Source organism: Lolium rigidum, chromosome 1 (assembly GCF_022539505.1).
Source record: "Lolium rigidum isolate FL_2022 chromosome 1, APGP_CSIRO_Lrig_0.1, whole genome shotgun sequence".
NCBI classification, from domain to species: domain Eukaryota; kingdom Viridiplantae; phylum Streptophyta; class Magnoliopsida; order Poales; family Poaceae; genus Lolium; species Lolium rigidum.
Genome location: NC_061508.1, coordinates 257,490,581 through 257,502,130, shown reverse-complemented (window position 1 = coordinate 257,502,130; position 11,550 = coordinate 257,490,581). Strand labels below are relative to the sequence as shown.

The 11,550-nt window shown below is 47.5% G+C and overlaps 1 protein-coding gene, 1 long non-coding RNA gene and 1 pseudogene across 2 annotated transcripts; 1 reads left to right on the top strand and 2 right to left on the bottom strand.

Moving 5' to 3' along the window:
• Nucleotides 1-569: 569 nt before the first annotated feature.
• Nucleotides 570-1,907, top strand: LOC124657824 (annotated as a pseudogene).
• Nucleotides 1,908-3,868: 1,961 nt separating this feature from the next.
• LOC124657815 lies at nucleotides 3,869-8,933 on the bottom strand. The gene is made up of 8 exons (XM_047196314.1): nucleotides 8,538-8,933; nucleotides 7,828-8,028; nucleotides 6,968-7,189; nucleotides 6,233-6,412; nucleotides 5,948-6,096; nucleotides 5,069-5,290; nucleotides 4,332-4,517; nucleotides 3,869-4,188 (listed from the first exon to the last, which is right to left on the bottom strand). Exons 1-5 carry the CDS (start codon nucleotides 8,931-8,933, stop codon nucleotides 6,070-6,072), a joined length of 1,026 nt encoding a protein of 341 aa, XP_047052270.1. The 3' UTR covers nucleotides 3,869-4,188; nucleotides 4,332-4,517; nucleotides 5,069-5,290; nucleotides 5,948-6,069.
• Nucleotides 8,934-10,593: 1,660 nt separating this feature from the next.
• Nucleotides 10,594-11,201, bottom strand: LOC124692944. The gene is made up of 2 exons (XR_006999796.1): nucleotides 11,124-11,201; nucleotides 10,594-10,985 (listed from the first exon to the last, which is right to left on the bottom strand). It is a non-coding gene; the product is annotated as an uncharacterized LOC124692944 (long non-coding RNA).
• Between the last annotated feature and the right edge of the window lie 349 nt (nucleotides 11,202-11,550).

The window sequence follows — 11,550 nt, the reverse complement described above, 5'->3', positions numbered from 1 at the left end:
AGCTAGCTCCGGCCAAAGTAAAACAACCCACGGAAGTAATTTGCTAACAATTCAACCCACTAGTCAACGGTTTCGATCCCAAAACGTAGGACCAAATGAACGGAAAGCAGCGCTAACCAACTATCCAGTATTCTGCATCTGATATAGATGCACATTAACTGCTTCTTATTGCCAAGGTATAATTATAATTAAACTTTTTTTCTTTAAGTTAGGGCCCATTTCAAAATTTGGCACAGGGCCCCCATTTCGGCCGGTCCGGCCCTGCGTCGCGCCGCTGGAGATGCCCTAACCAGCACACGTCCCGGTGCAGCGCACTTGGGTGGAAAAGAAAAGCCAGCATGCAACTCACTCACGTTGCGACAAAGAAGAAAGCGGGGTTGGCTCGAAGGGATTAGCGGGAGCGAGCCGCACCAGCTCTTCGCGCGGAAGACTTGACCGCGGGCGCGGTCGAGTGCCACGGAGGGTTCTCGGCTCTTAGCACATGAACCAAACGGTCCCGGTCAAGGCAACCAACGCGAGGGGGGACAAGTGCGGGAACAAGAAAAACGAACGAGGTGCACGCCCCCAGCATGCGCTTCTTCTGTACCTGCGATCCGGCCAACGTGCGCCACATCTTTGTCTCTAACTTCCCCAACTACCCCAAGGGCGACGAGTTCGCCTCCTTCTTCGACACCATGGGCGGCAGCTTCTTCAACGCTGACGGTGAGTCGTGGCGCCGCTAGCGCGCCCGGGTGCAGCACCTCATGGCCAGCCCGCGGCTGCTGGCGTTCATGGCAGGGTCCTGCTGCGACAAGGTGGAAAAAGGACTCATGCCGGCGCTGGCGCGCGCGGCGAGCGCCCGGGCGCCGTTCGACATGCAGGAGTTGCTCACTAGGTTCGCCTTCGACATGACGGCCATGCCGGTCTTCGGGGTGGACCCTGGCCTTCTGTCGGTGCACATGCCGCCCATGGACGTCCCGAACGCCATGGACGCTGTCATGGAGGTTGGCTTCTTCCGGCACACCGTGCCAATGTCTTGCTGGAAGCTGATGAGGCGTCTGAGGGTTGGTCCCGAGAGGAAGCTCGCCGTGGCACAGCCGGTGCTGCGCCGGTTCGTCGCGGACATGCTCCAGAAAAGGGCACACGAGAACAACGGAGCGCACCAGCTGGACATAGTTTCTTCCTACATCGACGACCCAGAGTATGTGGGCGAGGACGGGGAGCCCAAGGACTTCCTCTACGCGACGATCATCAACTACATGTTCGCCGGGCGCGACACGGTCGGCACGACGCTGGCGTGGCTCTTGTACAACCTGACCAAGCACCCGCACGTCGTGTCCAACATCAGGAGAGAACTGGCGCCCATCGTCGCCTCCCGCAACAGCAAGAGCGCCATGGCGGTGTTCGAGCCGGACGAGACGAAACCCCTCGTTTACCTCTCGGCGGCGCTGTTCGAGTCGATGAGGCTGCACCCTCCGGGCCCGATCGAGCGCAAGGCGGTTCTGGCCGACGACGTGCTGCCGAGCGGGCACGAGGTGCGCGCGGGCGACACCGTGCTGATCTCGGTCTACTCCATGGGCAGTATGGAGCGCGTGTGGGGCGAGGACTGCGCGGACTACAGACCAGAGAGGTGGGTTACGACGGAAGACGGCGGTGGTGCGGTGCTGCGGCATGTGCCGGCGCACAGGTTCATGCCGTTCAACGCCGGGCCGAGATCGTGCCTGGGGAAGGACGTGTCGGTGGCGCAGATGAAGAGCGTTGTCGCCGCCGTGGTGTGGAACTTCGACCTGGAGGTGGTGCCAGGGCACGTCGTGGAGCCGAAGCTGTCCGTCGTGTTGCAGATGAAGAACGGGCTCGTGGTGACGGCGGCGAGGAGGGATTCAGATGCCGCCGACGAGATGACTGAGCTGTGCCGTGGCGAGCAGTAACAACAAGCTCGACACGTAAGAGTTGTAGGGGTGTAGATCGATATCTGATCACTCGTCTATAAAAAGTGGGTTTTCTACACTGTATGGATTCACCGTACTTTGTTGCTTCATGTTACATATGCATGGTGTTTCTTCAAGGTCGTTTGTGTTTGTTACGTCAGGCTTCTTGTGTTCAAAATCGTATGGCCATGTACTCAGCAAAAGTCGAGGGGCTGTGCTCCGGTGTCCCCCCTGCGTATCGTTCAGGTGGTAAACGTGTGTTTGGTTCGTGACCAGAAAATATGGATGATCCCATCCCAAAAGCTAAATATTTCTGAGAAAGGCTGGACCATATGATCCGTGAATTTCATGACTAATCTCACTAGCCGCCTGAGAATCCATGACCGTCGACGCGACTCCGACACCTGCCACCGCCGTATGTGTGGCTCCCCAGCTCAGCGGCGGCCACCATGTCACGGCGAGCGGTGGGCTTGCTTTTCCACGTGGCTCCCCAGCTCGACATCGGCGGCCTCCAGGGCGCGGTAAACGGCGGACTTGATTTTCAACGTGGCTCCCTAGCTCGGCGGCGACGGCCTCCATGGCGTGGCGAACAACGAGCTTGCTACGTCTGCGGCATACCCAGTCGACAGAAACGGCCTCGCTAAATATGTGCGGGTAGTGACCTTGCTAGGCACGGGTAGGCGGCCGCCCGCTAGGTCCGGCCTCCACCACAAAGGAAAAAAGGACCCGTTAATTACATATTAACCGGTGTGTTAATGGCATATTTATCTTTTTTATTAATCGTTAATTAAACATATTTTATCACATCCCATCCTATACATGTTTGCCCATGAACCAAACACACATGTTAAGTCAATCCACGAAGGGGTATCAGCAGATCCTAGCCGTCTAAATAGAACAAAGTACGATGATCTGGACGATCGAATGATCTGTAAGTGCATTGAACCGGCGGATCCATGCAAGTTACTACCTCCATCCTAAAGGTTTATTTTTCTTTTCAGAAAGTCAAACTATATCAAGTTTGACTCAATTTTTGTCAAAAATTATTAACATGAAACGTACAAAATAAATATCATTAGATAGATAATGAAATATATTTTCATATGGTATCTATAATTGTTCATAGATTTTTCTAAAAGTTTGATTAAACTTTACTTCATCTGACTTTTTTTTAAAAAAATCTTAAACCTTGCTAACTTGGGCCGCAAACAAGAATTTCCATGTAGGAATTCCTTCAGCGATAGGGAAGCAAGGAAGGGCATTCAGAACGGCATTGCAGAGGAAAAGACAGACCACCAAAATACAGCAGGTGGCATCAGCCTCGGCATCAGAGAGGCTCATGGGAACGAAGGTAGACTTGGCCAAGTTAATAGCCAGGCCTGTAGCGTCCGCAAAGGAGTCCATGAGGATTTTAAGAGCAAGAGCAGCGGAGGGAGTAGCGCGACATATGATCAGCCTATCGTCCACATACTGTAGAACAGGGCCAGTGACCATCGTCGACAAGGGGATGCTGGAGAACGAACAAGCTTTTGGAGCAGGTCAGCAACAATCCTCCTTTTTTTTAGATTACAAATCCTCGTCTGGAGCATAACAAATAAGATGTTACAGTTCATTTGACCGCTACTCAGGAACCCAAACAGTTCGTGCTGTTGCGGTCAGAACAGCAGCCGCAACGCCGGAGCCGGCCGGCAGTGGACCTTGGGGACGAGCAGCTTGACACTGCATGTGCTGTCTAGTATACAAGAGAGGGGTTCCATTCCAGCGTGTTGTTTGATACCATCGCCAGTTGCTGCTGGGATCGTTCTCGTCACAAGGCTCCTCTTTGACAAGCCAAATGCCTCCCAAAAAAAGGCTTTTCAGGTCTTGGTGCGGTCAGCGAGGAGGCTCTGGTAGAGATGCTATGAATATCTAGAGCCAGCAGTGAAAAGCAATTAAGAATTGCGCCATGGGAAATACAAATATGAACAGTGGAGGGTTTTGTTTTCCTTTCACTTCCTATAGGAGTACAAATTACTCCAAAAAAACATACCTGTAAGAAGTTAAGAATACATAGTCGAAGTACACGCACGCAATGACAGTAACTGGGTACAGCTTGGGTCAAGCATATGCAGGAATGACAACAATATATCAGCAACAAAATCAAAAAAACTGCTCCGACTTTCTAACTGAACTGTCCTGATGATCCTCAGCTGTTGTGACCTGTGACAGCAGATGTCATCTGTAAGTTGCTAGCTCATGTTCCTCCAAGCACCAATTATCCACATTGCTTCCTCTTCTGGACCTGCAAAGTCAACAAGGCATTTGTAAGTTTCATCGATATGACACATTGCGCAATGCATATGTATATTCAACTAATAGAGTGAAAACTGAAGAAGAACCCAAACGGTTGCAACAAAAATCATGTTGCAAGCTTCATTTAAGTACCTCTTGAAGTTTCCGGAATACCAACTCTTCCATATCAACAAATCCAGTTCCATCAATGTTGATTGTACTCGGTGGCTCAGATGGTGGAGTTGCGAATGCTGGTGAGCCACCCGATTCTTCAATAGGAGTAACCATTACTGGGACCGGGAAGACATTGTACACAGAATGGTTCTTCAGTGCGGTTTTCTGTTATAAGATCAACGAGTATTTGGTTAGCCGCATAACTAAAATATATAATCAAATTCGAGACAGATAATGAAGCTTGGTAAAGTTCCAAAGGACGTTGTACACAGAATGCATCAGTTTTGAACCATAAACAACAGGTGCATAGTTAGTAAACATAGGCATGCGGACTTTGTAAAAAGTTCTTAAAGACTCCTATCAGTATCGAAGCATAAATAGAGCAAGCAACATATCATGCACGATTAATTATTAAACATAGGCATGCAGAGTTTGTAAAATTTCTTATGGGCGCCTACCTTCCAGCGGATTAATAGACTCATTATCCTTTGCTAGAAGATCTATCATTTCGATTTCAAATCTCCTATGGACTCTTATCTTGCTGCAGATTAAAACGAACTCATTATCCTGTGCTAGTTCAAGATCTATCATTTCTAGTAAAGTACTCCTTTGGACTCTAATGTGGATTACAACGAAATCTATAATCCCAGCCCAGGACTTGTAATTAAGGTGGAAAAAATCTCCCAAGACAAAAACGAGGGACAAACGGGACTTACTGCTGCCTCTTTAGTAGCCATGACAACAATTGCTGAACCCCTGTTCCTTGATTTTTTGGTCTTGATCACAATGTCTTCAACCTTGCCGAATTGCTTAAAGATCTCCTCCAACTTTGCAGCAGTATAGTAATCTGCTCCACCATCCCATGAAACCTTCAAATAATTCCCCTTGTCAGTTTTTACTCCGTTCTCTCGAGTTGCACCCTTCTTGTCTCCACGTGCCTAAAATGAAAAAGGAAATGGTAAAATTGTCGTCAGCACGGCACTTAATAATACAAATCGAAAAATATCGTGCAACTTGCAAAAAGGCACGTATTATCTTAAAATCTACGTTGATGGTAAGGCAGGGAAACGGGAAATCTGGCAAGTGCCCCTTTCTTCAATATTAGACAAAGCTATTGTACGTGGAAGGCAAGATATTTGATGCTGAATAATTTAGACATGGTCACAATGATACTTTGGATGATGAAATAATTTTCCTGATCCCTTTATGTATGCTATAAAGCCGCAAATTAGTACTCCCTCCGTTCTATATTAGTTGTCGCTGATTTAGTAATAATTCAGAAGTAAGCTATCCCCTCTGATCAACTATCACACTTCAGCAATAAACCTATCCCTTCTGATCAATTATCATACTTGGGCAGTAGCTCAGAAGCAAGCTAGTCAAGGTGCATCATTCTATCTGTCTTTTAGATCTAAGGAGAAATTCTTTCCCCAACATTCATCACCCGATAAAAAATTAGTATCTAAGATATATATAAAAAATACTCCAACAAGGCCTAGATTACAAGAGTTGAGGTACAAGCACACAGGGCAATAATTGGGTACAAATTGGGACCAGCGTGTGAGAAGCTCACAACAATATATCAGCAACGAAACCTGAAATTTGTTCCGAATATGTATCTGAACTGTCCAGAACTACTGATGATCCTCAGCTGGTGTGACTTGTGACACCAAAATGTACTCTGTAAGTTGCAAGCTCATGTTCCGCAAAGCACCAGTTATCCACATTGCTTCCTCTTATGGGCCTGCAAAGTGAACAAGGCATTTGTAAGTTTCATCCATATAACACAATGCATATATGTATTCAACTAATACAGTGAAAACTGAAGAAAAACCCAAACGGTTGCAACAAAAATCATGTTGGAAGCTCCATTTAAGTACCTCTTGAAGTTTCCGGAATACCGACGCTTCCATATCAACGAATCCAGTTCCATCAATGTTGATCGCCCTCGGTGGTTCAGATGGTGGAGTTGCGAACGCTGGACCCGATTCTTCAACAGGAGCAACCATTAATGGGACCGGGAAGACATTGTACACAGAATGGTTCTTCAGTGCGGTTTTCTGTTATAAGATCAACACAAGTATTTGGTTAGCCACATAGCTAAAATATACAATCAACTTCGAGACAGATAATGCAGCTTCTTAAAGTTCCACAGGACGTTGTACTCAGAATGGCATCGGTTCTGAACCATACACAGGTGCATAGTTATTTATCAAATATAGGCATGCGGACTTCGTAAAAAGTTCTTAAAGACTCCTATATCAGTATCAAAGCATAAATAGAGCAAGCAACATACCATGAAGGATTAATTATTAAACATAGGCATGCAGAGTTTGTAAAATTTCTTATGGGCGCCTATCTTCCAGCGGATTAATAGACTCATTATCCTTTGCTAGAAGATCTATCATTTCGATTTCAAATCTCCTATGGACTCTTATCTTGCTGCAGATCAAAACAAACTCATTATCCTGTGCTAGTTCAAGATCTATCATTTTTAGTGAAATACTCCTTTAGACTCTAATGTGGATTAAAACGAAATCTGTAATCCCACCCCATGACTTCTAATTAAGGTGGAAAAAATCTCCCAACACAAAAGAGGGAGAAACGGGACTTACTGCTGCCTCTTTAGAAGCCATGACAACAATTGCTGAACCCCTGTTCCTTGATTTTTTGGTCTTGATCACAATGTCTTCAACCTTGCCGAATTGCTTAAAGATGTCCTCCAACTTTGCAGCAGTATAGTAATCTGCTCCACCTTCCCATGAAACCTTCAAATAATTCCCCTTGTCAGTTTTTACTCCGTTCTCTCGAGTTCCACCCTTCTTGTCTCCATGTGCCTGAAATAAAAAGGAAATAATAAAGTTGTGGTCAGCACGGAAGCTAATAATACGAATCAACAAATACCATGCAACTTGCAAATAGGCTCGTAATATCTTGAAATTTATGGTAAGGCAGAGAAACGGGAAATCTGGCAAGTGCCCCTTTCTTCAATATTAGACAAAGCTATTGTACGTGGAAGGCAAGATGTTTGATGCTGAATAATTTAGACATGGTCACATTGATACTGCAGATGATGAAATACTTTTCCTGGTCCCGTTCTGTATGTTAACCCACAAATTAGACAAAGGTATTGGATGATGAATTAGTATGTACTCAACGCCACAAGTGGTCAGTTACATACTGTTCCACCTTCGTCTGTACGGCTACAATGTTACCCAACCTATCCCCTGGCTCTGATCAACTATCACACTTCAGCAATAAACCTATCCAACTATCACACTTGGCAATAATTCAGAAGTAAGCTAGCCAAGGTGCATCATCCTATCTATCTTTCAGATCTAAAGGAGAAATTCCCCAACATTCATCACCCCATAAGGCACTAGTAAGAGGTTGCAGCTACTAGAGTACAATGATATCAATCCAGCACGAAGAAACAAACGAAAGTGAATAGACTCAAGGAACAGCGAGACGTTACCGAGGTCGAAGCAGATCCGGAGATGCGCGAGTTCTTCCTGGCCTTCAACTCGCTGAGCTCGCGGTCGATGTCGGCGGCCTTGCGCTTGTCCTCGCGCCTGGCGAGCTCGTCGGGGTCGACGTACGGGCCCCCGCCGGCGGCGAAGGCGCGCTCGCGCTCCTCGAGGTCGGACCGGGGAGGGTCGGCGCGTCGAGGGCGGATCTAAGTTGTTGTTTGTGGCTCAGTGGTGGATGGTAGTTTGATTTTTGTCCAAGGCGATGAATCTACTTAGCGCAAACTGTGCTTATCTTCAAAACGTTGAAGAATCATGTAATGGCACGTGCATCAGTAGTGGGTGCCGAAAATTAATGAGAAACACATGACAAGTAAATCAATATATGAAATCATAGAGGTACAAGCAGGGCGATAGAACAAAGTTTATTGACTCGTGGTGGTCACAGGTGCGGAAGAAACATGACAGGTGCGCAAGAACATGTAAGGGAAACACAACAGCAGTTTTTTTATTCACGGGTACTGGCAGTCACTGGTACATTGCCTGGCGTGGCGGCAGCAAAGCTAAAGCAAGAAAGACAGAAACTAAAACACTGAGAGATCACCGCGACAGAAGCGCAGCTGCTGTATCGGCCGGGAGCAGCGTCGGCGGGCTAGTTCTCCAGCTGCGCGCGCTCGGTGTCTCACATGCAGGCTGGAGAATTCGCGAAGGTGGTCACCGGGAATGATTCCCGGGCTGGCCCTGCCGTGAAGATGAGATCGGCGCCGTCCTTCCTGACTGAAGATATCGGGATCCAGAAGACGAAGTCCACGGCGACGCCGTTGAGATCTGAGAGGGTGTCGTTGTTGATCGTACCGGAGACGCTCGCCTCGTACCTTACGGTACGTGAGCCCGCAGTGACGTCGCACTGCGACGGGAGGGTGACGTCGAACTGGCCACTCACCGGGTCCAGGTGGTAGTCGACCGCTCCCAGAGGTAGCACGCCTCTCGGCAGGCCGTGGGCCTCCAGGACCTGGTACGGGTCGTCGGCGCGAACTCCGCCGCCGGTGGAAACCATGGCCACCGCCATGATGACGGCGGCGATCACAAGCGGGCGGGTGCGTGCTGCAGCCATGCTTCGCGGACTGATCGAGGTGGGTGGCAGTGTGTGATTGTATACGTGCAGGAGTTGGTTGACGTACTTGTGGTCGGTGGATGGAGTGTGCCCTAGCCCGGCCGGTGAGCCCCTGTACTTATAGGCTCATCGAGGCACACGGGCTCTCGTCAGCTAGCGGACAACCGGAGAGGCCTGCATGCATGTGCGCCCGGGCTGAACGCGTAGGACGATGCCAGCTGATTTTTTAGAAAAGGAAAGTAGGATTGGTAGGCCGTTTCATTCCTTCCCTTAATGTTTGGAGTCCGTTACATTTTGTCTCCATCGTCCACGACTGTTCGTACAAGTAAAAATAAATCTGACAAAACCAAAATCATTAGTCAATAATTTTGTTTCCGAGCTGCTTCGGATTCAATAAATCTTTTTGTGTGAAACTAGGCAGAAGTGTGATCGTATCCGGCGGCTTCGGAGTCGCCTTGGTCTACGTGGTTTCTCCGGGAAAGACAGTAATTAATGGTACGAGTGGTGCTCTAGCACTGTTATTATGTTGACATTCAAGAAGTTACTGATCGCTACATTGACGCTTTTATTCTCGAACCTCACCGGATGATCCTCTCGTACACGTGACGTTCGTATATGGTGAGCCAAGCAGGCTTGAGAATCGGCATCACATGAACCGATTGGGTATCTCTTACAGAAGAGAACAATGCCAGTTTTAAGAAAAGGAAAGTAGGATAGGGTAGGCCGTTTCAATCTTTCCACTTAATATATATGGAGTCTGTTTCCTTTTGTTTGCATTCACAGGACACGGATTTGGTGCAAGGCAGGTCGTGGAGTGGAAGCTTCATCAATTAGCATGCCTACACCAAAGTAATGGCCACCAAGTGCACATGGGCACCAGTGCTCCACGCACTTTCAAATTTTCGAAAATTTCAAAACCTCACATTTCTATGTCTTCAAAAATTACGGCGTTAAATATATAGATTGATACGTTAAGAAGGAGACTACACGAAAATGTCCTGGTAAAAAATGGAGCTTCCGGCGGGGCAAATTCCGGCCCAGCACGCGCCATCCGTTTACAGCGCGGCAGAAGCGGGATTTAGATTTAGCACACCGATTTTTAGCGCGGCTGTTGGAGATGCTCTAACAGTTCAGATGAAAACTTCGTCACAGCGGCTGCCAACTGCATCGCGTCTCTTTTCGACTTAACCTGGAATCACATAGTACCTTCGTCCCATGAAGGTTGTTTAAAATTTATTAAAATTAAATTCTGACAAATCTCGAATAATCTTCGTGAGGGGGAGGGAGTATGAACTATTGATTGCCAAGTGTATGGCATCTTCAGTTCGGTTAATCCCCACACAAAGTAGGTTGGAGAGTATTGCAGATAAAAATAGATGATGAACCATGGACCTATAAATACCGACAAAGGTTTACCCATAATTTAAATTTGAGTCACAATGCAAGTCTGCGTTCACGCGCGCAACCATTAAAGTAGTCAAATTTTAACTCACAAGGGATTTAATACACTTAATCCCCTTCAATCCACCTTAAATCTCACCTAACCAAATACAGTAAGATTTAAGAATTTAGGAACACTTCAGATTTGTTTTTCTGCGTGGTATATTATTCACGTGTTGCACCACGAGATGTGGACTGAAACAGTATTTCACCATCCAAAGAACCAACCAAAATAGGCATCTACCGTGAATAATAAGTGTGCGGTCGAAAATGCAAGTATGATTGTGAGGGCTTCATTTTCTTTTCACTTCTAAACAAAACTGCCTGTAATATCTAAGATATGAAATACTCCAAACAGACCTGTAAGAATACAAGAGTTGAGGTACAAGCACACATGGCGGTAACTGGGTACAAATTGAGACAGGCATGTGAGTAACTCACAACAATATATCAGCAACGAAACCTGAAACTTGTTCTGACTATGTATCTGAACTGTCCTGAACTCCTGATGATCCTCAGCTGGCGTGACTTGTGACAACAAAATGTACTCTGCAAGTTGCAAGCTCATGTTCCGCAAAGCACCAGTTATCCACATTGCTTCCTCTTATGGGCCTGCAAAGTGAACAAGGCATTTGTAAGTTTCATCCATATAACACAATGCATATATGTATTCAACTAATACACTGAAAACTGAAGGAAAAACCCAAACGGGTGGCAACAAAAATCATGTTGCAAGCTTCATTTAAGTACCTCTTGAAGTTTCCGGAATACTGATGCTTCCATATCAACGAATCCAGTTCCATCAATGTTGATTGCCCTCGCTGGTTCTTGGTTTCAGAAATCCTAGTAACGAAATATTCTCGGAATCGGACGAAATCAACGCCAAAGTTCCTATTTTCATCGGAAGCATCCAGAACACCCGGGAAGGACCAGAGGGGGGCCACAGGGCCACCAAACCCTAGGCTGGCGCGGCCGAGAGGGGCCGCGCCGCCCTATGGTGTGGCCCCCACTGTCGGCCCTCTGCGCCGCCTCTTCGCCTATATAAAGCCCCTGGATCAGAAAACCCGATACCAATTGACGAAACCCACGAAACCTGCCGAGCCGCCGCCATCGCGAAGCCAAGATCCGGGGGACAGGATCTCGTTCCGGCACGCTGCCGGAGCGGGGAAGTGCCCCG